Source organism: Lutjanus erythropterus, chromosome 7 (assembly GCF_056507025.1).
Source record: "Lutjanus erythropterus isolate fLutEry1 chromosome 7, fLutEry1.hap2, whole genome shotgun sequence".
In the NCBI taxonomy this organism is placed as follows: domain Eukaryota; kingdom Metazoa; phylum Chordata; class Actinopteri; order Lutjaniformes; family Lutjanidae; genus Lutjanus; species Lutjanus erythropterus.
Window position 1 is genome coordinate 41,976,410 of NC_139323.1, and position 26,235 is coordinate 42,002,644.

Sequence of the window (26,235 nt, forward strand, 5' to 3'; positions counted from 1 at the left end):
TAATGTAAATATGAGTGTATAAGCAGCTGTATGTGGAGTGTAAAGTTGCAGCAGCTCTGCAGACTGATGAATGTTTCCCATCCAATGTGACATGTGTAACTCCGCCCAGGTGTTGACAGCCTATCAGGTATCAGTACACCGCCGCCTCCTGTCCAACACAGTGACCTGTCAGTGGGGCTTTAGCGGGGTGGGGTGGGGGGGACATTGACTCCCCTCTGCATCGCCATCTGTATTCAGCTCCCGCTCGCTCTGACGTGGAGCCTTTACAATAAACAATCTGCGGGCCAAATTAAGATAATGGCAATAACTGACGCTGGGCTTCATATTCTAAGTGCTGCGAAGGTCAGAGCTGAGTCTATGAATGCGTCGGTGGAAGCCGGCGGAGGGTATATGAAGCAGGGACTTCTCTCTCTCTTTCTTTATTTATTTTCCCTCCCTCCCTCCCTCCCTCTCTCCCTCCTTCCCCCGGCTCTCTGCGGATCTATCAAGCTTTAATATCTAGTGTCTTGGTTTGAGTAACGGCCTTGTCGAGGCGGTATTGATGAAATGGCTCGGGATCCTGCTCCGTCAGCCTGGCCTAAATAAGCCGCAGACTGATAAGTTTCCACAATGTGAGTGTAAAGGTCATTAATACATTACCTGTTCAGAGAGAGAGAGCCTGCAGAGGAATCTATTGATTTTTTTTTTCCCTCTCTCCTCCCCACTTACCCCCCGGCCTCTACGCTTCATTTTTTTCTCTCCACGTCTTTCTTTATTGTCGACAACGTCCTTGCATAGAAGAGCCCCCCCCCCCCCCCCCCCCCCCCCCCCTCTCTCTCTTTACATCTCTACATCTCTTTGTAAAAACCTGAAGCTGATCAGTGTTGGTGATAATTTTCACGTTCTTCAGTGATTCTTTTCAGAGTTGAACAATTAATCGAAAGTATTCAAATCACAGGAGCAATATTTGATAAAAACCCAAATGTTTGTTTGCAAAATTATTGTTGTGCTGCAGAGATGTGCCAAAGAAAACATCTTTGTAGGACTGCGACTAATGATTATTTTCATTATCAATTAATCTATCAGATACTTTCAAGATTTATTGATTTGTTGTTTGGTCCATAAAATATCAGAAATTGATGAAAAATTGATCCTGTCACAATCTTGTTGATTGAAAATTAGGTCCAAACATGAAAACAAGTGGAGCGCCTGGACGTACATTCGTGTGAACAAACTGAACAAACTTTAAAACTGTTTAAAATGTATTTTTGCAGTAAGATGATCAGCTGCTCTGTTTCATGTTAAGAGTGCAGTGTTTTTTATGGAATTTGACCGTATGGAGGAAGTGCAGTGTGGAGGAACAGTGATACTACTTTTTTTTTTTCCCAATTCGCATTCAGCTTTTTACCGATACAGGTCGTCTGAATTGATGCATTCATATCTTACACATTAAAGCCTGATGCATCAGATGCATGATGGATCATTGCATCCCTGCAACACATTCAAACAAACAAACAACTGAAACTTGTCTGGCAATGGGTTAATCAGCATGTTTTCTAAAGAAAACTGTACATATACACACTAATATCGGTGTAAAAACACTAATAGTGAACAGTCAAGTCACATGACTGATCAGCCGTGGCTCTAGAACACGTCCATGATGGTTCCACACAGATCTGATGGAACCTTCCTCACATTAATATGTGAAAGTGTAGCTGGCTAATGCTAATGCTTAAACATGAAGCTCACTGAGTGTGTTATGTGTCTAATGAAAGAAAACCAGTACTGTATATCAATATCAGATGTTTAAACAAATATTGTTAATAAGTAAGTTTAGTTTCAGGCCCAAAAGTCCAGCATCTGTTATACTTTAAAATAATAAATTGTGTGTTTGCTTTGCTTTGTGTCAGCTGTTCAGGCCAGTGTTTTAGTGACACACATCTCTTAATACCAACAGTCTGATCTCTGTCATTGATTATACACATCCAGCTGGTCAATATCTAATCTAAAACTAACTTCAGCTCTGTTGGTTAAAACATGTGTCCAGCAGGACAGCTTGAGCTCTTTTACTACTTTGTCTTTTTTTTGTCTAGGTTGGAAAACACAAACTGTGCTGACTTTACTGATTCTCAGATTCAGTCGTACGTCCATCCTGCTCAGTGAGGAACAGCTGGTGGCTCAATGAAACACTGCAAACCACAAAAAACTTCAGGACGACTTTTCTCTTTACATTCAAACTAATTACATTAGACTGAGGAATCTTTGACCAGGCAACTTTTATTCAATGGAAAGACAACATACATGTCATTTATTATTTTTTGTGGACCCCATATGTTCTTTATATTTTGTTTGACATAATTTCTGCTCCTAAGTTTCAGTAACAATACCACACTTATATTTAAAACAGGTTCCCATTTCTTTCATCAGAATCTTTAAGAAGGTAGAAAATATATCTGTTATTTCTTGGAATAATTTGACATAGTCTTTCAGAAAACAAAGACAAAACAAAACTTCTATTTGGTTATGTGAAAGAACAGCACAAGAAAAATGTACTGGAAAGATATTAGACATGTATTAAAATATTTGCACCAAGTCTACACAGAATAACATAGAACATAGACCTAATTAAAATCATAAAGAGAACAATAATTGTTGTGTCCTGAATATAATAGAGAAAGACTTATATGTACATGTGTGTATGTGAGCATACACTCACATACATATATATATTATATATATGTATGTATCTATATATTTCATGATAATTTAATTGAATAATTCTTCACAAATGTCCTGGCAGAGTGCCATGAAATGTAGTTTTTCTGTCAGAAGCCAAAATTATTAAATGTAAATTGTTGCTTAAACACAAGAAGCTGTACAAGAGATGTGTCCAAATTAAATATAGCCTGAAATTCTTCCTCCTCCTCCTCCTCTTCCTCCTCTGCAGCTCAGCAGCATGCCTCCTGACGCCTCCAGCGACTTCAGTTTCTCTAAAAAGGGTCAGCTGATCATGAATGCTGTTAATCCGGCCAGCAGCTTGGCCCCGCCCACCCTGTCCGCCTCCTCCTCCATCCTGACCAATGGTTCATCTCCGCCCATCAATCAGACTCCGCCCTCATCTGACCTCCTGCAGAAATGGATCCTTGCTGCTGCCAAGGTGGGTGGAGCCACAACACATAGACACAGAGACATACCTGCAGAACCCACAGCGTGCGTTATAACACTGAGTGTGTGTCTTTTCTGTGTGTGTGTGTGTGTGTGTGTGTGTGTGTGTGTGTGTGTGTGTGTGTGTGTGTGTGTGTGTGTGTGTGTGTGTGTGTGTGTGTGTGTGTGCAGGGCCGTCCCACAGAGCTGGTCAGCCTGACTCGGCCTGTCTCTGGCGGTCTGGGCTTCAGCGTGGTTGGTCTAAATCCAGCAGGAAGCAGCAGTCACGGCGTCTTCGTCAAACACATCCAGCCTGGAGGCATCGCTCACAGGTTCATCTGTTAAACTTCTTTCTGTCCTGCAGTCAGTGTGAGCTGCAGCTCATCGACGTTCGGTCAGACTTAGCAGGGTTTTCTACAGTGTTTTAGGTCATTTATTAGAAATCTTATAGACTTTAAAATCACTCCAGATCGTTTTACAAAACGTAGGCTACCATTCTGTTTTCTTTCAGTTTAGTCTTTCAGATTTCACATGTCAAGTTTCTTTATAACGCACATTTAAAAACAACCAAAGTTGAACAAAGTTCTGTACAGTAAGAAGTATAACATGGTAAACAGTGAGATAGCAGCGGAGATAACATGTGGATCTTACCTTAAAAGTTTTGGCCAAAAAATCTCAACAGAAGGAGAACACTTAATCGAGAAATCTAGGCTGGTCCAGAGATTTTGGGCGGCTACAGTGAATGCCCGATTGCCCTGATTCTTCAGCCTCAATCATGGGACTTGGAAAATTCCAACTTCCCAATTCTGATTGAATTCACTATAAAGAACTGAACTGAACTGAACTGTGACGAGATGATGATGGAGACAAGACAGAGGAGATCTGTGTGGATCTATGTGGATCTAAAAGGATCTATGTGGATCTATGTGGACTTAGAAGGATCTGTTTCTCACTGTAACAGAGACTCCAGTCTGCAGTGTAGTCCAACTCATACACTTCAGGCTTCATGATTAAATTAAGTTTTTATCTCTCTCTCTCTCTCTCTCTCTCTCTCTCTCTCTCTCTCTTTCTTTCTCTCTCTCTCTCTCTCTCGCTCTCTCTCTCTCTCTCTCTCTCTCTCACTCTGCTGCGAATCTGCATCACACTTTTGTTTAAAGCACTTGACGCTGTCAGCATGATTGAATTAACAACACTCATATTCATTAGTTTGCAGACAGATCCTTGGACCAGTGTGTCGATGCATAAATCTACCAGGCAGCCATTGTTTCCTGTTTTCTTTAAATAAATGTTCCATTCATTAATATTAGACTTCAACATTTACTTTTGGTTCAAAATATTTACAACTGTTGTTCTGAACACATTTCCACTTCTAACACAAACAAGTGGCAGCACACATAAGTAACAACAAAACAAGCTTATTATTGTCCCTTCCTGATAGAATTATGGGTAATTCATTATTTAATACAACACGCTGCATTTATACATCTTTGTATTCAGTTAAAAATAGTGTGCTAATTAGACTCAAATGCAATTTAAGATAAACTTAAAAAAGTATTTGTTATACGTCCCACATGTTTCTCAATAAACTCACTGAAGTTCATATCTGCTTTTATTTCTGCCAGAATGATTTGAAAACTCTGCAGTTTGTTACCATGCAACAACAAGATAACTTTGATCAAGTCTCCACAAGTTGTTTTTATAATCTGCCTGAAAGATGAATCTTGAACAGCTCTGTACGCTTTAGAAAGCTGCTGGCAGTAGAGCTGAACGATTTGAGGACAGAAAAAACACTTTCGTTGCCTGATAACAGACAGAACTGTCAACATGTTTCACTCCATTTCCAGTGAGAATCAGACAAGTTGCTGAAGTGGGCGGACTCAAAGGTCTGGACTGAGGCAATAACTCAAGTATTTCTGACCAGTATTGTTATTTTTTTGCCATTATTTCCACTGGTCTTATTTCTGCATGAAAAACTGATTTAATGACACAACAGCTGCTTGTTGTTGAGTGTAAATTATACAGTCATGTAGAGAGACAACAGCCAGACAACAAACAAAACTTACATTCAGTAGGTTTTTTTTAACAGTTATTGAAGTCATTGTTAATAACTAAATCAAAGGCAGTTATATAAATATAAAAATAATTCATTGTTCAGCATTTTTACAGTAATATAATGTCCACATGATGGACTAAAACACGTGTCTGCAACCTGCAGCTCCTCTCCAGTGGCTCCCTGTGGCTTTGGCAACAAGTTATATGGAAATGAATAATTTTTATTTATTTATTTTAACATTTTAATTTCCATTTATCATTGCTGTAGGTCAATGAAAAAGTTAAGAAATCTCTAAATTTTCAGGCAACATACTGCAGTAGATGTCTGAATTTTGAGCCCAATTCAGATTCTTAAGTTGTGAAAAAGTTTGACCAACAACTGATCTTTAGTTGAAATAATTTACCTTTCATCTTTAGATAAACTTGAATCTTCAAGTTTTAGAAACACAAAGATGCATCGGGTTCACAGCTCACTGAAAGATTCAAGTTTTTTCAAAGAAGAAAATTAAATTATCTTAACTTAAGATTATAGCTCAGCAAAACTGCCAAAAAGTTATTTCAAACCATAAGAATTTGAGTTGGACTGAAAACTGCAGCTTGCAATATAATAATATAACAATTAGTCCACTGTAAAAATATGTAGCCTATACACCAAATACAAAACAGTTTTAATGTTTCTGTACCTAAAATGTGCATCATAGCCGACATCCGCGGCTCACTGCCGTCTTCTTGAGGCTCCATAAACTCAATAGGAAAATAAAGAATTTAATATTTGAGGCTTCAGACAGATTTTTTTTCTTTTTTTGTTTGTAAAGGTTGCAGAGCTTTGGGCTAAAACATGCAAAAACACTGGATTGATCCTTTAATCAATACATGAGTAAACAAAAAACAAACTTGATTATCAGCAGAACTGGAATACTGTTTATTAGCTTAGCTTAGCTTAGCTTAGCTTAGCATATCAGTGTACATTGTTTTTCTTTTAGGATTTAACAGCTACTCTACATAACATATCATACAGACTATAACTAAAAACTAACCAACCAGCTGTGTGGCTGCTGACAGTAAAATCTTTAGTTGAAACTTCTGCAGAGCTCTTTGGTTTGTCTCACGCTGTTGAAAAGTCCTGACTGATGTTTCCTGTGGCGGCTGCAGGGACGGTCGTCTGCAGGAGAGGGACCAGATCCTGGTGATAAACGGCAGCCCTCTGGAGCCGGGGATCAGCCAGCAGCAGGCCCTCACCCTCCTGCAGCAGCCCGGAGAGACGGTGGAGCTGGTGGTAGCCAGGGACCGCCCACTCAGCGCATCATCACAACCTGCCGGCGCCGCCGCCATCAACATGGTAAGAATGATCTAGAATTCATCCCAAAAGACAAATCTAAAACGGTTCATGTGTGGATGGAACAGATACATCAGACAGCTTGATCCTGAACTTGAGAGGCTCTGTCTCTAAATCTGTTGATAAACTTTATTAGAGATTATTGTTATTTCAGACTTGTTAGTACTGATGGATCTGATTTGTCTGTTTTTTTATTTTTTAAACCCTTTATGATGAATTCCTTCCTTCTCTGACCAGTGATCTGTATTTTTGTCGCTGCAGAGACAGTTAGCTTACTCAGCTGAGCTCACAGCAGATTCTTAAATCTGGACTAAAAGATGCAGTATAAACTCCAGATGGGACTTTCTCCTCTGATACTAAACTTTTATTGTCAGTTGTTTGAGAGAAACAGGAAAACAAGCTTAGATTGTGAAATTCACAAACTGTAGCATCCATTTTAGGGTAAAAAAAAATCAATATTAAGCATTTAATGTATTTAAAATTATATTGTCCAGAAAGTTAAAGTGTCAGAGTTAGTAAACTCAAATGTTCCCTGTTGTACAATTAAAGTGACCATTATCTGCTGCATGTTGAGCTGCAAAAACCAGATGTCAGCTTTTCTCATTTTGGAACAAAACGTGAAAGAAAATTAAAGTCTGAGTTTGCACATTTGTTTTATGGCTCAGTATGAAATTATTTTTAAGGTCTGATCCTAAACCAGCAGAGATCTGGAGCATTGCTGAAATCAGCTTTATACTGTACCACACACACACACAGAGATCCAGCAGCTTGGCTGTCACTCAAAACAAGCGTTGCAGAGCGGGCGTCAATCATAACTGGAGGTCACTTTGAGGCCACGCCTCTGTATCAGAGTGAGACCTCCTGTTTATGACGAGCCGTAAGTCTGCTGACATTGACTCGGATGATTTTTACGACCTCGAAGCCTATAGGAAATCAAGTTAGTGCTCCACTTGCAGCATCGCTCCTGACAATATGTATTTAAGTCTGCGGAGGCGATCAATGAATGTCGACATGACGGGCGAGTCAGAGAGGGGCGGCAGAGAGGGAGGACAGAGACAGACAGAGACACGAGGAAAAGATGTCAGATTCAAACTGAGAAGAAGGGTCGCAGGTCAGACTGGAGAGAACTTCACCTGTGGTGTGTCTGGAGGGTGAAGATGGTGAAGCTTCTGCAGGTTTTTACAAGTGAAAAACTAAAAGTCAGTGGGTTTTTCTTTAAGTGTCTGAAATAAGATCTGCAGTTAAAACAAGGTGAAGAGATTTTCACATTTTGTTCTACAACATAAAATCTGTCTTTAAATGAAGACTCCCGAATTTTGAAACTTTTATGTTTTTTAAAAGATGATAAAATGAGTAAATATCAGAATATTTTTGACCAAATACCTCGAAACGGTGACAGTAATGTGGAGATGACTGTTGGTACTTTCACTAAATATTAAACCAGTTTTGATAAATAATCAGAAGTAATGTGGATATAATGACTAAGTGGATAAAATAATAATAATAGAAGAAGTAGAACAGTTTAAGTTAAGGAAATTACATCACTTTATTGTGATGCAGTCTTTAAAACCAGGAAGAGACAAAACTTCTGTCATATCACAATATAATGATATCCAATATCTATTTATCTATCTGCTCTCATATCACAAACCAAACCCTGGATTTTTGAGTCGCTCAACTCATTTTAGAGTCGGCCTGGAATTCAACTTCACTGGATGTTGTTTTGTTTTTGTTTGTCTGTGCAGCGAGGAGTGAGGACCAATCAGCTGCTCCCAAATGACCATTAGATGTTGAATTAAATCAAATGATTAAGTGATGATCAGCCAGTCAGGAGGTCAGAGCACCTGAAGTTGTCATGGCGACATGGTGCATAATTTGAACAGGAAATATGAACTAGATGTCTGTGAATGTTCTCATTCATCCAGGTTATTGTAATCTCAAGAAAAGATTCAATCTTTGAATTTTTTCTTGAGATGAAACGTATCTTGCTAACCTCAGGTTCTCTCTGTTCTGGTTCTCTCCAAATACTCCGGTGTGGTGCTTCTTTGTTTGTCTAGAAGTTTGAGCACACAGGATGATCTGTGCACTGCTGTGTTAGTTTTATCGCTAGCAAACAAATTTCTACCTGCCTTGGAGATTTCAAACAAATCTTTATTGACTTTATTTCTGTTTTACCTGTACAGTGTGAGCACATAAATTGTGAACTATCTCAGATGATTTAGTTTTACATGCAGTGCAGTTTGTTTATAGCCAAACATCAGTCCTTTACTTCTGGTGATGTATCTGTGTTTCATAACTCTAACAGTGATGTTTGTTTGGATCATCCTGCTGAACAAATAGAGTGAAATTATTTAAACTGAAGTTAAATCACTCCTTAAATCTTTCACCAAAAACAGTAACTTTAGTTTTACTTTTGATACTTAATGATATTTGAACAGTTATGAAAGGTTTCATAGAGACCCCCCTGTTAGAGGTTCTGCAGAAAACCCTTTTATGGTGCAGTGGTTCCACCTAGAACCCTCTCTGGAGGTTCTGTCCAGAACCTTTCTACCTTGTGCCAACAAGAATCCAACCAGGGACTTCTACCGAGAACGTTTTTTATATTCCAAGGGCTTTATCTAGAATCAACTCAGGAGGTTCTACTGAGAACAGTTTTATATTATGGTATAAAGAACCTTTGACAGACCCTTAATGAAAGAGGATTTCAACAATCTTAGAAGAACTCTTTCTTCTAAAAATGGTTCTTTGGGTGAAGAGGGTTCTTAATGGAAATGTTTAGTCTTAAAAAGAACCCTTGACAAACACTTTCTTCAAAACCGGTTCCTCACAATCAAATAGTTCTGGGTAGAACCACAGTCCTAAAGGAAGAACCCTTTTGAAACCCTTATTTCTAAGAGTGTAGCCTGTGAAACATATAAAGAGCTTCACGTTTATTTGATTAAATTTTACATGATTGATCAACTTTTTAATCATCCATAACCTGAACGATCCCTTTCATGTGTTCCTGAGTTATTGATGAGCGGACATGAAACTGTTTGAGAACTCTGACATTTAAATAAGTGAAAGAAAAGATTTCTGTAAGAGAAACGATGTGATGACAGAGCGGAGCAGCTCTGGACTGTTAATGTGAGCCGAGGATCACAGGTTAGTCTGAGCCGTAATGATTCTGCTCCGCTCTATTGTCGGGTCATTATCACACAGAATTACACTGTCCCTCTTGTTTGTTACCCTCCTCCTCCTCCTCCTCCTCCTCCTCCTCCTGGCTCATTGGGTTGGGGCCACATCCTGCATACCAGGCCACCGATCCTCCTGCTTTTGTTTTATTCATGTCCCGTTTCTATCGAGGTCACGTTTAATGGAGCCGTGGGCATAAAAACACAACTCTGGCTTGGGTTTTATAGCTCTTCTCTTGGCCTGGCTAACTGTCCCGTCTCCTAAAGCCGACGCTCCTGAGGCGGGCTGGTTCAGGCGTCTCTGATGTTTCGTCCTGGCGTTGAAGCTCTCAGCTCTTCTCTCTTCTCTGGAATTACTCCGATGCTGCTTGTCGCTGTAAAGTCGCTCATAAAGACGGACATAAATCAACGAGTCTGATATGATTTTTACAGCTTTTGTCTATTTAGTGAATATTTTCCCACCATCGATTAGGACAATGTGTCGGCAGATGCACTCTGGAGTTTGGAGTTAATTTATGGCTCTCCTAAAAATGATGAAAAGCAGAAAGAAAAGAGATAAAAACTCACAGATTGTGCAATTAAAGAAACCTGAGGGGGCTTTTAAAAGTGCCTCAGCAGAGAGGAAATGAACTGAAGAACAACTGCATGAAGTTTTGAAACTTCTCCCAGTCATCCAGGTCACATGACCAGCCTCCTGTCAATCATACATGAAAGCAAACAGTCTCCCCGACTCTGACAGCTTGCTACATATCCTGCACAGGCCTCTCTCCCAGCATGCATCTCTGTAACTCAAATATTGATCTTGTTCTGGGTTTAATTTTATCTTTCAGGCCAAAACACGAGAAACTGTACAAGAACTTTGTCTAAATAAAATACAGTCTAAAAGACTGAAGTTTCCGAGTCGTCAGAAATATTTTTCCTCTCACCTGTAGTCTTATTTATCCATTTAGATAGATTTGGTGTGAGTTGCAGAGTTTTGCAGATATCAGCTGTAGAGATGTCTGAATATAATGAGACTTAATGACACTCTGCTTGTGGAGCTCAAAGTGCTAAAAAACATTTGAAAAATTCAAAACTAGCATCTCTTTGTAAAAATCATGACCCAGTTACTGAAGATAATCCACAGACCTTGTTATGAGCAGTTTTCATGTAGGAACTACTTTCTTTCTAAAGTAGAATCTACCAGAACTACTTTCTTTTCTACTAGAGAGAAAGTAGTTCAGAAAAATCGAGACATTCTGAACAAACTGAAAACTTTAAGAGAAGTCCTGAGCAGAGTTGTCAAATAACTTGAAGGTGGAGGGATGCTCAAAGGGATTACTTTTACTTACATTTGGTTTTAAATTTTTTGGCCACTTTCAACATGAACATCTGATACTGTGGAAAAGCATATAGATCCTGTTAAACACCCTCCCTGTGTGCACCATCTTTCAACCTCCATAACTTGGGTTTGCAAAATAGATTTCTTATTATAAATTTGTAGTTTCTTCTTCTCCAGAGCTATAAAATATGTTATGCAACAGACAGAGGAGGACTGTTCTTTATTTTTAATCATTTTAATGTATAAAATCAGTGAATTATTTCTTTTTAACACAAGAACTGGGCTCATCCTGTCTTCATCAAACTCAGAAAATAGATAGACATCATAAAGGTCATCAGTGTTTCCTCTGTTGTCCAAAAAGCAAAAAGTTAAGCAAGATGTTTTCTGTTCTTATTACAAATAATTATTTAGAGGATTTACAGTGAAGAGTTAAAGAGTTGAAATGTAAAAGATGGATTTATATTATATTAAAAATGAAACCGAGTCTGTTTCCTGATGAAACTGTAAACTGATCCTCTGCACTCAGTTTGTCTTAACCGATTTCTAAAACAGCAGGTTTCTATAAATACTCAGCTGTTGTCACACAACTTATTACACCTGAATATTCAGTTTAACTTACCTCTGAGTCACCTGTCTCCAGTTTTAATCACACAGAGAGGTGTTACAGAAATAATCGTAGACACAAATGTAGTTTGCACATGTGCAGAAACTCGACACGTTGAAGCGCAGTAACGGATCCTCTGCTGTGAAAAGACTGAACTTCTGCTGCAGAGAAAAGCATTCAACACGTTCAGTGTGATCCGACTTTATCAGGCAAACGGCTCCGAACAGAACGGCCTCCTGGGATCAGCTGAGGAGGAGGAGGAGGAGGAGGAGGAGGAAGAGGAGGAGGAGGGTTGTTTCATTAGACAGAGGAAGACCTCCTCTATCAGATCAGAGTGGTAATAAGAGACCAGAGTCACCACCTGTGATTACAGCCGCTTCATAAACACTCAGAGTGTGTGTGTGTGTGTGTGTGTGTGTGTGGGATCATTGATCAGCAGCTGGTATCAGAGAGCAGGAAATGCTCTCAGCTGGTAATTACCTGCTGAGGTTCAGTTTAACGACCTTTCACCTCAGGACAGATAAACCAGCAGCAGCTCTGAGAGAGAATCTGCTGCTGCTGAAGCTGCAGGAGGAAACACACAAAACACAAAATACTCAAACAATACACTCCTTCTGTTTTCACTGCATCAATCTGATAAAAGAAAAAAAAAAGTACTACTTTAATTTAATTAAATTTGATTCCTGAGATTCTGCTTTTTATATGGAAACTCATTTCCACCTGTGAAAGAAAAAAATATCCCCACGGGAAGTCATAATTATGAGATAAAGAGTCAAAATTATGAAATAAAAAGTAATGATTACAAGATAAAAAAAAGTAATTATGAGATAAAAAGTAATTATGAGATAGAAGGTCATAATTTTACAATAATTCAGTTGAGTTTTAAGTTTATTTATATTAAGGACTGTACAAAATACATTGGTCTCAAAAAAGAGAAGATTGACTTAAATCAGGTTGATTTTTGCATTTTGGATATTAATATTAAATAGCCAATATGTGATTTTGAACAGACATTACACAGATTGTTTTTATTTATTGTTTATTTGTTAAAGTTCTATAGAGAGCATGTTATGTGTATTTGATCCTTTTTCTTAATTCAAGTTTGAAATTTATTTATAATCATTAAATTCCCACTTTGGTGTGTTTTTAAAGAATTCCTGCTGAAATATCTGCCACTTTTTTTTTCTTTATTGAACCATCAAGTTCATACAAAGAAGTTTTATGTCACATTAAAGCTCGAACGTCAGCAAAATGGATAAATATGAATGTGTAAGAAATGATGAAAAATAGAAAAAGAAATGAAAGTTAATGAACATACTTTGAAAGAAAATCCAGTCTTCAGTATGCAGGTTTTTCTTTACCAAAGTCAACAGGTTGTTTCTACTTTCTTCTAAAGTCATATTTTTCAAATCACAACACAATGCAAACTTTCATTACACTCCAAATTAAAAAGTTTATTTTAATTGTAAATCTCCTTCAGAATCTGCTTTGGTTTTGGCAAATACTGGAAACACAAACTGTTTCTCATTATTTTAATATCCAGCTGAGTTTGTTCACCTGGTGGTTATCGTCCGTCTGTCTCCGTCTCGTCCTGCAGGATCAGTGGGGTCACGTGGAGGAGATCGAGCTGGTCAACGATGGATCTGGTTTGGGGTTCGGCATCGTGGGAGGGAAGACGACCGGGGTGGTGGTCAGGACGCTCGTCCAAAACAGCGTGGCTGACAAGGTGAGTTAGTCTTAATGTGAATATTATCTCTGCACATTTGCACATCAGCTTTCATGGAGTCATTTCATGTCTTGATTTCTGAAAGAAGAGATGTACAATCAGAGCCAGAACTAAACATATCAATCGAGACATTTAGGTTGAAGGATTATTATTTATCTGCAGAAAGTTTAAAGTCTCTGCAGGTCAGATCAGTGACGTCTTTAAAGCAAAGAAATCCATTTAAAAGTGGAGATGTTGCAGGTCTGTCTGCCTGTTTTCTGCTTTCTAACGCTCATCATCTGAACCGTCATCCTTCTATCTAGGACAGGGGTGCCCAATACGTCGATCGCGATCGACCGGTCGATCGCAAAGGGAGTGTGGGTAGATCGCATGTCATTCAACAAGAAAATTAGATGTTAGCCTATCCCAGTATGGCATTTGCCACTTGACTGACGTACAGGGCAGCCAGTGTGAGACATAGCCGCGGGAACATATTCTCAGCAGGGGGGGGGGGGGGGGGGGGCTGAGAAAAAAAAAGCTCTGTGCTGCACTCGCAACTCCCTGCATTGATAATAATGATTAAAAAATACCCGCACAGTAATTAAGACTGCAAAAATCTGTCTGTATAACTGTCCATGGTGCCGATCACCTTGTCAACCATAAACAATTTGTCACGGCTGCTGTCCATGTCACTGTGGTGCTGAACTCTGTGTGTAAAGGCGCCGTGTGCTGCGCGGCGGCAGCATTAGAAAAGAAAAGTGTCTGACCGGCGTCACACAACTCCAAATGTGGCTTTCCTCTCCGGGTTGGCGCTGATGAAGCTCCTCATTAGGCTGCCAATGTCCAGACTGTCCAAAACATCTTCATGAACATGAAACAAACAACGCGATCGCTGTCCTCAATATAATGGAGCCATCTCCATTTGCTAAACCAGCTCGCACTGAATGACCGACAAAACGTTTCTTTACCAAATGACCTTCACGGAAATGTGAAGCTAGTTGTTTGATGCGGTGCCTCTGAAATACTAGCATTTTGACCTGGGACGTTAGCTTGAGTTGCAGGTGCACAGCTGATGTCCCGGTCCCGGGGGTCACAATCTGGGGGTGCTGCTGCTGTCTTGATCATTTTCGGGGTGGGTGGACTGGGCTGTGAGTCTGCCTCCTCATTTTTAATGTAGGTAGATCATTTTGACTTGGTCATTTTAAAAGAAGCTCGCAAGCCGAAAAAGTGTGGGCACCCCTGATCTAGGATGACCAGATGAGGATGGGTAAAATTCAGGACAGGGGAGAACGCTGGGTTCTGGACTGAACTGATGAAGCTTCTTGGATGAGAGGCGAAATGTCTTCAAAGACAATAAAACAAGTCCAGTTGACTTCAGTTTAGTCTTTTCTTGAGATTATAATGACCTGGACGAATGAAACATATTTCCACCATGTTTTTATCCTGAATTTTCACTGTAGATCTTTAGCTTGGAGCCACGTTCACACACACACACACACACACAAACACACACACACACACACACACACACACACACACTGTCTGAACTGTGTGTGTGTGTGTGTGTGTGTGTGTGTGTGTGTGTGTGTGTGTGTGTGTGTGTGTGTGTGTGTGTGTGTGAGAGACGGTGTGCAAACGGCGTGTTGGGACTTCAGGAGACGAGCAGTTTGAAGGTGTTTTATGTCCCCCCCCCCCCCCCCCCAGTTGTTTTTCCATTTGAAAACTGGTCACCATTCACTTCCATTGTTTGGGAGATTCTGTGATTCCTGTGAAACTCCAGCAGAGTTTGAGGACTGAAAAAAACAAACAAACCTGACCTTGAATCGGCGTGATGTGACATCAGATAATTTGTTTCTAATATTCTGAAAAGCAGTGACAGATTCTGAGCATGATCATATACACAATGTCAGTTTATAAGACACATGGACCATCACACACAGGTGACAGGTGTGTTACACTTATATGCCTTTTCAGAAGCTAAGATTGTCATTAAGCTGCAGGATCTTTTTTTTATCCTTTATTTCTTTATTTATTTTTATCACAGATTCCTCCCACAGTGTCACCTGCACTGTCATCTGGTTTAAAACAGGTCGAACGACATCAATAATCAATCATTTGATCACCTCATCAGTGTGATAGACACAAAAAACAAACAGGACATTTTGTAAAAATAAAGCAGGAATTATAACCTGCATAAGTGATTTGATCTCATTATTTTCACAGAGTCATGTGTTCATATTATATTTTACTATAATGGTTAATTTTAAAGATAAAGAGGACAGGATTCGGGACAGTTGCTTGTGATTTGGGACTGTCCTGAATATTTCAGGATGCCTGGTCAGTCCAGTCCAGAGGTGTAGATGTTCCCTCCACATGTGGTAAGAAGGAGCCTCTGAGCAAGGCAGCGCAGCCTCGGTGTGGAAACGTGCTGTTAGAGCAGAAATTAAAGCTCACTGGACATTTTCTACATAAATAAGAGTTAAAGGAGGAGCAGTACATCAGAACAGACAGCAGGCTGCAGCAGACTGAGGGAGGAATTATCGCCTTGTAAGTGGATTAATTAGATCAATTAGATTAATTGGACAAGATGAATTTCTCTGCAGAGAAGAAGAGAAAGCTTCGACACGGTGACGTTTTTCACCTCCTAGTCTGATCAAATCAAAACGTGACACTTGATGAACTGATTTCCTCTTTTTTTCATCTTCATCCTCATATTTCCTTCTCTCACTCCTCTTCCTCACTCTTCACCTGATTCTTTTATTTCTTCTCCATTCCTCCACCTTTCTCTCTTTGTCTCTTTATCGTTCCCTCTCCTTCTTTCTGATTTCACTTCCTGTCCTGCTCTCAGCTTTTCCCTTTCTGTCTCTGCTCTCTGAGTCTTTTGGCTTGAAGCCAACATCACAGTTTAATTTGCTGGAAAAACTTAAAAAAAAAGAACAACAGAAGCGTCTCACATGTCTCACATGTCGAATTTCCACAGCATCAGTCGTGTCAAACTCAGCACTCTGATGAAAACACTGAGTCTCTTTTCTTTCACAAATTATTTTCAGTCACTTCTGCTTTGCTGTTTTTTTAAATGTGTGTGAAGCTGTCAGTAAAACTCAAGTTGTTCTTTACAGTGAATTTAAATTATTTATCAGGATACGCAACGTAAAACACAAATAAAATAGAGTAGAAACTAGAAAGGAGAAATAAATCTATTATCTATCTAAATCTATTTGTGATTCTCAGCTCAAATATTGTTGAGGAAAAGATGGCCTGTTGATGTTTGGTACAAACTTAAGTTATGAACATCAGAAATATCTGTGATTTACAGCAGAACTTCACGTGAAGCAGAATCTGACCACCTGATCTCTGTGAGCTCAGATACATTCAGGTTCTTTTTATTAACTGTGGTTTTGGGAATTTTATTTCATTTCAGTTGAATTTAAGGGACGTATGGAAGGACATTGAACCTAACACCAAAGAGTACTCATGCTGTTCGAGTACTCGTCAGACTTTTCTTGGATTGATTACTTTCTCATTTTTTCATCCTTGTTGTCTAAAGTCACTAACTGTTACTATGACAACACATTAATACCTGATCATGCACCGTGTTCACTTCTATTTTCAGCTGTCAGATTGGTGAGCGCCTCAGCTAGATGGCAGCGTCATGATTCTAATTTTGTCTAATTTCTCGGTGAACAATTGATTTATTATTGATTTATATTAGAGGCCAAATCATAAACTATACCAGCTCCCGAACTAAAGGAGAAAAATAAAAGATGAAACTTTTATAATCTAAAATGAGAGTCTTGGATTTTCCAGAATGGTATTATAGATGCACATCAGGAGCTGCTTTTGTTAAGATCCCAGTATAATGAATTCTCTGCCTGTAAGAACTTGCTCAGACTCAAACAATCTCACTACGACTGAGGAGAAAAACCTGTTGATCAAAAAGCTTTAGTCTGAGAGAGCTGAGAGTGACACCACCATACTGGACCCTCCAGAGATAAACAAAACCTTCAAATGTGACTTTGAATCGTTGTAGAGTTCAGAATCTCCTCCCAGTCCTGAAGTACAGACAGATTTTTTAGATGGAATGGAAATTCCTCGCATGTCTGAAACCTTAAAGCTTCAGTTGGATTCAGATTTGACAGTAAACGTATAAAAACATATAGAAGCCAGTCTCTAATAAAAGCCTCTTTGAAATAACAGACAGGACATTTGAAATTGCTGCAACACTAATTCGTCCTCTTCCTCCCCTTTCCTCCAATCAGGATGGGCGTCTCCGCACAGGTGATCACATCCTTCGCATCGGGGCCACGCCCACTAGCGGCCTCACCAGCGACCAGGTCGTCAAAGTGCTGCAGGGCTGTGGGAGTCATGTGACCATGCTGATCGCCAGGGACCCCCGGGGTCAGAGGTCAACAGCCCCACCTCCCCCGCCACCTCCAGACTCCGCCCCTGTCTCCTCCTTACCCCCCCGACCCCCCGAACGCCGACTCAGCAAGACGGTGAGCAGTCAGGATCATTACATATTGATTATTTCTGATTGTTTCTGATGATTAGAAGTTTAGTTTTCTCTTTTCTTTATATTTTTTTCTGCTGCTGGTTGTGGAGACGATCAGAAGTGAAATATATGAACTCTGTGTGTGTTTGTTTGGTTTCAGCCCAACCTGGAGGGATATGAGATCCACGAGGTTCCTCTATCCAAGAAGGACGGCCAGAGTCTCGGCATCTCCATCGTCGGATACAACCCTCTGACCAGCCAAGGTAGGACAGGAGAAAATAAATTAACACACACTCGAAACACATGAAAAACACCAGGACAAATACAGGCAGGACAGGAAAACAAACTTAACTTTTCATGAGCAATAAGTCATCAGGCTTCAGACGGTCAGGAGTGAACCGTCTGAGCTAAACCAAACTGCAAGTGAACTGAAACTAACTTGTTTTTGTAATTATATAAGATGAATGTTTCTTCACACAATACCACAAAATTCCAGGCAACATTTCAGCTCATGTGTTCAACTTTTCCTCTTTCATTTCCCACACAAACTGTTTACAGAACGTCACAAGCAGAAACCAGAAATACCAAAATGTTGTCTCCCAGTCTCTCCAGTCTCAGTCTCTCAGGAGATGTGAACAAGTGACGAAGTCGCTACGTTACATATGATGCGTACGTTCACTAGTCCAGTAAACAAAATAAACTCACAAAGTGTCAAGGAATTAAATATTCTCACACTTATTTTCCTTTTTAAACAGAAAAATACAGCTGTTCCTAAAGTCAGGTTTCTCTTTTTTTACCGAACTAAGACGAGCTTTACTGGGTCGATAACTCTCGACTCGATAACCCCATCTTTATTAGTCTGTCCACTTTTCCAACCATCACCAACTCTGGTTTGGTTGAATTAAATCCTCAGTTCACGTGTCCTGAGCGCGTCACTCTGCTGACCATCACATTATCAAAATAAAATGACAAATATGAGCCAAAATAAAAGAGCTGATGATAGATTCAGCCCACTGTTGATAGGTGATATATTCATCTAATCACCCAAACCTGTAAGGAATTCACATGGATTATCTTAAATACTGTCATTTTTTAACAATTGAGAAGTTAAAGATAAAAATATTTGTTTTCTTCTGAAAAATAAAATAATTTTGCAGCACAGAACATTGAGTGAAGTTGGTTCATCATAACTTGTATCTTCATAATTTATGACATGCTGCATATTTTCTCCATATTGTGCAGCTCTGTTTTTAATGGTCCAATAAAACCTCAACACACACACACTCACACTCACACACACACACACACACATACACACACATACACACACACACACACACACACACACACACACACACACACACACACACACACACACACACACACTCTCTTTCTCTGTGTCTTTATGTCTCTGTGTCTCTGTGTCTCTCGTCCCGTCCAGATGCAGTCGGTGTGTTTGTGAAACATGTGGTTCCAGGGAGCGCCGCAGATCAGAGCGGAAACATCAGAATCCACGACCGACTGATCGCTGTAAGAACCTGATCTGTGTGTGTGTGTGTGTGTGTGTGTGTGTGTGTGTGTCCATACATTTCACACATGTGAAGTGTTTACATGTGTTGTTGTTGTTAGAAAGTCAAACTTCACTTCTTTTGATAACTCGTCAGCTGTTCACTGAACGTTTCTAAAAAAGATTGAAATTCAGAGAAGTTACTCATCTGATCTAAGTCTTTCCCTGTCGATGTCTCTACCTGTGTGTCTCTCTGTCCTCCTGTCTGTCTCTACAGTTGGACGGCATCAGTCTCCATGGTCTGACCAATCAGGAGGTTCTGGAGGTGATGAAGAGGACGGGTCAGACTGTCGTCCTCTCTGTGGTCAGGAAGAAACCTAGAGCCATGGAGAGATCCCTGGATAAAGGTAAACAGATTTCACATATGAACTCTGGACATTGTCTCGAGAATGAGGTCAAGACATCGTCCAAATGTGCTCTTTCACACGTGTATCCCAGAACAGTGGATTGTCCGTCTCAGACATGTTTACACCTGTTGGAGTTACTCTGTATGGCTCAGGTGAGGGGCGGAGCCTGCAGATCAGCGGCAGGAGTAGGAAGATAACTCATCTGTCATGATGTCAGTTTTTATGTTGATATCAGGACAACCTGAGTCCCAAAAAGACCACAAACCACAAAACTAACTGTGATGAAAACGGAGAGAGGTAACAGAAGATCAGCTCAGTGTGACTGACGGCGCTGTCAGCCCGGCAGGAGAGACGCTCGTGATGCACTGAGAGTTTCTAACAGACAGACAGACTTTGGACAGTATCGAGGCCTTGAGGTCCACAGACAGACAGACACAGACAGAGGAGCAGGGACTAAGTAGTGCTGTGATTAAATATGACTGACAGTCTGAAGAAGTGTTGAAAATTGTGACTGAATTGTGAAATGATCAATTAATTGATTATGAAATAAATGGTATGAAATAAAAAACTGAATATAAAAAACATTCATTAGCTCAGTTTATTTTGCAGACCTTTTTAACTGTTGTTGTTGTTTGAACTCCAAATTAATCTGACACAGATGTTCATATCTGAGATTAAAATGCTGTAAAGTGACTTTCTGTTGGTTCATGACTGTATTAAAACAGTAATCTGTGAGAGAAGTTAACTCTGTGTTAAACTTATCAGAGCTTTGCTTCTTATTCCCCGTCTGCCTCCTCTGTCCTCTCACACAGATTAAAATGACAAATTTGTTTACAACTCGGTGTAATTTTCCCAAACTCTGCACAGAAAGCCTGCGATTCCCCTACAAAGATTAATTCAGCAGCCTCAGGGTCATTTTTTGTCTGGCGATCGGCCGGCGGCCTGCACTGGTCAGCCTCTAGGCCAGAGAGGAACAAGCGATTTTTAAAGAAGAGGAGGAGAGCAGCGTCTTATCTCCTCCAGACGTCTTTTATTTCATTACTGAGGAAACACAGAGAACTGGAAACCAGCTGAGTTCAGCCTCCAACTTCTTATATCCTGCTCCTTTCTGTGCCTCTCTTATCTGCACACGCTCGTGATGAACCTGACACGAAAATAAACTTCAGCTTTATGGATCACCAACAGGAATGATCCGTCAGGAGGTCAAAGGTCAGAGCAGCCTGGAGCGGACTTTAAGGTTCCCAGAGGAACCGTGCAAACTTTCAGACACTCCTGGAACACATTCAAGCCATGGACGCTACAAATGGAAGAAATTGGAGGAAATTAATGTTTTCATGTTTTCTCTTTGTCTGGTGTGTTTCAGTGGAGCGGGAGTCGTCTCGCGTGTCATTGAGGAGGTCTGTGGAGGTCAAATCTCGCTCGTCTGGGTTTGGCTTAACGACGCCAAAGCTCGAACCAACGTACTCCCACTCAACACAGCTAACAAGGGGTGAGTATATACATATATGTCAGTGCCTACAGGATTTCACGGGCCTTTTTTTGGGGATTGTTGAATCCTAAAATGCCTGATTTCATGGCAGCTTTTTAAAAAAAATTGCAATGCATGTTGTGATGCTTTTAGATAAGTGAAAATTACAAAAGAAGGTTGCAATTATTTTGCTATAATTTATTAAAAATCAAAGGCAACTTGTTCCACAGAGAACAAAACAGAACTCTGTTCAGAGTGTTCTGACTAAACTTTTATCAAAAAGGCTCACAGTTACAAAAAAAATAAAAATCTGTTGTATCTGTAAATGAAGAAGTGCACCGGGGAGGTATTCCACAAAGAAGCTGAATCTTTTTGACCTCAAACTTCTAACTGCACAAAATTCTAAAATAAAAGTACACAGAGTGTTGATAAATGTCTGTTACCATGACGAACCCAAACAAATAGAAGCAACCAAGGTTGGTCAAATTTGCAAAAAAGTTGTGGAGTTTGAACAAAATTGTAGGGTTGTGCAGAATTCTTTTAGGTAACATTAGTTAGAAGACTCAGAAGAGATTGAAGTTATGTTCTCAATGAAACAAGTTTGCTTTGATTTGCCTAAAAACGTCACAACATGTTTGTTTTTCAAGTCAAAGCAGAAAAGCACCAGATCTCATCCACATTATTTTCCCATTGTCCAATCAGATGAATTGAGAGGCGGGCCTTCTGTGGTCAAGTTATGTAAACGTACTTTAAACTACCTCTAAACTCTAAACTGTAAAGTTTAGATAAAATAAATATCCAGCTTCTCAAATACGGCACTGAGTTGCTGCCAAGCTGCTGTTTTCTGTTTGGATCCTGGTAACAGCGGTTGGTAAACGTGTTTCTGTCCGGAGATACAGCAGCAACCACCACTAGTCCTCCATGATTGTTATTTCCAAGCTACTGTAAATTCTGTCATCACCACCACAGACAGTCCGCCTCTCAAGTCATCTGATTCTCAAGGAGAAAAAATACAACTGATGTCAGGAACTTTTCTTTAAGTTGTTTCATCTCGAGTTGTTGCTCCTGCAAAAACGCGAGCTGCACTAAAACAGAAGACGTCCAGGTTGCATGAGCAGCATGAAACGTGTAGTGCAAATAGAAAATAACTAAAAAAAAGATGCCTCTCACAAAACAAAAATTTAAAAAAAGCTCTGTCGGATCAGAGCCTCAGTAAGTAAAGGATGAATCGACCTCACCAGACCACTGAGGAAAACCCTCCAGAGGATTCAGCTCAGAATGATGTGGAATTGAAATTGTGATTTCAGTCATTTAATGGGTTAATTAAGTAAATGTTGTAGCTGTATTTACACCTGAGATTCTGACTTTGATGTACTGTGTCGTCCTTGTGGAGAAATGTCATCGTCTGCTCTGTATGTCTGTGTTAATCACAAAAATACAAAACACCACAGTCGTCAGACCGAGAACAAAACTGAGCTCTGCTGCTGCAGATCTCTGCAGGATTTACAGTTCAGGAGCACTCAAAGCCAACAGCACAATAAATTCACCTGTATTTCATCAACACAGGATTTACAGTGCAGGTACAGTCAATTAAAGCCAACAGCTTTCACAAACTGCACAAAAACACACCGATCCCAACCACAAATAAGAGAAAAGTTTAATATTAAACAAACAAACAAAGCCTAAAAAAATAAAATTACATCATGCTTTTTTGTCCCATGAAGCAGACAGGAGATGTTATAAGCCTGAAATAATCATAAAGTAATTTCAACTCATGCAATGCATTTTTTTATTGGCTGAATTTGCTGTTCTAATTAAGAACAACTCTGCAGTTTAAAAACTCCTGACTTCGACTTTTCTTAGGATCTTTCTTAAGAACAATCTTAAGAAAAAACTGAAGAACATATTGGTGAATGAGTTCTGTGGTTTTTGAAAGGAAAATTCAGGAGAGTTGTGGGAAAAAAGTTCATTTCAAGCCCTACAAGTAAGTGGTAGTGGTGCTGGGCAAACAGATAAATAAGTAAACAACACCATGATATAACACACATCCAACAGATAACAGCATTAACAATCTGTTCTACTCCACTCATCCCAAACACTCTGAGCAGTGAGGACCTAAAGAGTCAAACCCTGAGGACAAAACACACGTTACAGTTTGGTGTTAAGTAGATTAACTGCCACAGTTATAAATGAACTCTTCTTCAAAGTGAGCAGCTTTATTCTTCCTCTTTTACAGTCTTATCTCTGTAATTATTAATGTAGAAAACATTTCCTGAAAAGACTAAACCTTAAAGCGTGTGTGCAGTCGTGTAAAACAGGATGAAGATTTAAGGATTGAGCACAAACTCAGATCACTCTGTCCTGAAATCTAAAACCATGATTATCAGTGTGTAAAAAGCTCCTGCAGACATGTCAGCGCAGGCCTCTAACAGCACTCCTCTCTGAATTATTTCCTCTCTTTTTATTCCTCATTAGCTTTGCTAAGTGGCCAAAACGCCACGCTAACACTTAGCACGCTGCCTGCCTGCTCCCGGCCAACAGATGTAAAGTGTCCGAGCTGTCTGACAGCCGCGCAGCGATGTATTACCCTGTTTATTCAGCCAAACGCTGCAGATTAATTGCACTGTGAGGGCCGAGGTTAGCAATGCTAATTTAATCAGAGGCTGTTGTTGTAACACGGCCAGACCTGCTGCAAAATAACCGAAACATGTGAGGAGATTAGTGAGAACATGGAGGTGTTTTCTTTAGCTCAGCAGAGGAGGTTTCCTCCCTGAAATCAGCCTGAAAGGCTGGAGAGCAGACGGACGAGTGTTCAGCAGGTTTCTCTCACAGAGTCGCTCTGTAATCTGCTCCGACCGTCGCTGTTTCATGTTCAAACTGCTGCAGTCACTCCGCTCTGCAAAACACATCTATTCTCCTGTGATTTAACAAGCTATTGTTGCCGAGACATTTCTGTGTGTGTGTGCAGATGCATTAAACACGCGCACACACACACACACACACACACACACACACACACACACACACACACACACACACACACACACACACATATACACACAGCGTCTCCACAGTTGAAGTTGCTTACTTTACAGTTTACATTTGAGTCATTTAGCTTTTTGCTTCTAACCGGTGAATTCCAATGAGGTGACCGTCAGCCTGCAGCAGAGACGAGCTGAAATGTTTCTACTGCAGCAGAACTACAGTACAGGTTCTCTTCTCTACCAGCTGTGGAACATACTGTGGAACATGACTGTTAGTACCAGTAGTGCTGTTGCAGTTTAACTTTGGCTGCAGCACTACAGAAAAACCAACCACAGTCATCTGCTGATGGTGACATCACCATGTTGTAACTGTGGGTTTGTTATGGTTAATAAACTACACAATACTGTGCTTGTTACAAAAAGCTGAGTAAATACACAACACGTCACTTTCTCCAACATGTGACTTTCTGCTGAGCAGCACGTCGTTTTTGTTTGTATTAGTAAAACTAAAGGTAACAGAGGAACTCAACGCAGCTTTATTTAAATAGAACCTTTCATACAAACATGCAGCTCAAAGTGATTCACTGAGGACAAATAGTACTGACATAAAGTAAAAGCAAAAATAGACAATGAATATAATTATGCAAGACTTAAAATCAATACAGTCAATAAAAGTGAATGAAATAAATACAGGGGATAAAAAATATGACAACCGATGATTAAGACCTAAAACATAAGGCAACAAATGATGAGACACCTTAAATAAAACCTAAACTTACAGGTCAGTTTCTAAATGCTTCACTCAACAGAATGGAAACAATTCATCTGCATTACTGGACCAGTTCAAAGTCTGGAGGGTGACTCTTTATATTAAGACAGTGACATGCAGAGGTCATGTACTCACCGCCGTGGAGAATCGTGGTAAATATCGTTTTATGGTAAAGGCGTTTATTAGAGCTGCTGGTCATGAAAATACCTTGAATTTAAAAATCCCCAGACGATTGTTCGGCGCTGAGATATTTGATTGTCTCGTATTGCAAAACTAATAAAAACCAGACTATGATATGTCTTCACTGAGGTCAGACTCTGAGATAACCCAGAGGTTTTTGACCTGCTCCTTGGTATGATGGGCGAAAGACTGAAGGAGCACAAGCAGACAGACCTTTACCCCAAATATTATGATCTCTGTCTTCTTTTGATTCAGTTGTGTAACATCTATACTTTAATGTCATACAAATGTTGTACTACACTTTCAATGGGGCTAAAATCATGTGGAGAAACACAAACGTATCTGCGTCACTATGAAATGATGTTTCATGCTTTCTGTTGATATGAAGTGGCAGCTCACAGACTACGTTTATAAAGTAAATCGATGGGGGAAAATGATTTTCGGGCTACAGGTAGTTGCAGGTACTGTGAGTGAAAACTGGGACAAATTTCTGTCCAACTTCCAAATTTTCATATCCTTCTTGTTCCATCAATGTTTAATTTATTTGTTGTTTGTCCTTAAAACACCACAGAGTCTCCAGATAAAGTTGGCATCAATTTGTAATAAGTCAAATTTTAAAAACTTTGGACCACTCCATCTTTTTTTGACATCTCTGGTCCATCACTTGCCTGCTATTCTATATTTCTTACTCTTCTTATATGTGTAGAAACTTACAGGTGACACCATGAGAATATAATGTTCTCATAAACAAGTCAGAACATCAATGAAAGATGAAAGAAAGGTACTACAGACAGGCTGCTGTTTGTAATAAAAAATGAGCTGTACTGCAGGACAACTTGTTCTTTTGCATCACACAGTGTTTTGTTACATTAGTTTTAGGTTTTAGTTGATGGTCTGTAGGAAGCTGCTGTTTTTTTAATGACTGAATTGTAATTTTACATCTGTTCCACTGCTTACACAGGCTGTTCTCTCTGTCTGTGTGTGTGTGTGTGTGTGTGTGCAGCTACAGATGCAGAGCTGAGGGCTAAGTGGGAGGTGGCTCTGGGACCACAGTACCAAGTTCTGGTGAGACCACAAACTTTTACAGACATTTTCACCGATCCTCTCCACTGAT

At 39.9% G+C, this 26,235-nt stretch overlaps 1 protein-coding gene across 1 annotated transcript in view; it reads left to right on the plus strand.

Moving 5' to 3' along the window:
- patj (PATJ crumbs cell polarity complex component) overlaps window positions 1-26,235 on the plus strand; it is a 146,381-nt gene that overhangs the window by 4,457 nt on the left and 115,689 nt on the right. The window contains exons 4-13 of the mRNA XM_084723836.1: window positions 2,927-3,136; window positions 3,316-3,455; window positions 6,328-6,514; window positions 13,207-13,335; window positions 17,574-17,810; window positions 17,967-18,069; window positions 19,248-19,336; window positions 19,591-19,720; window positions 21,084-21,209; window positions 26,125-26,186. Coding sequence (XP_084579962.1) covers window positions 2,927-3,136; window positions 3,316-3,455; window positions 6,328-6,514; window positions 13,207-13,335; window positions 17,574-17,810; window positions 17,967-18,069; window positions 19,248-19,336; window positions 19,591-19,720; window positions 21,084-21,209; window positions 26,125-26,186 — 1,413 coding nt within the window. The remainder of the gene's footprint in view (window positions 1-2,926; window positions 3,137-3,315; window positions 3,456-6,327; window positions 6,515-13,206; window positions 13,336-17,573; window positions 17,811-17,966; window positions 18,070-19,247; window positions 19,337-19,590; window positions 19,721-21,083; window positions 21,210-26,124; window positions 26,187-26,235) is intronic.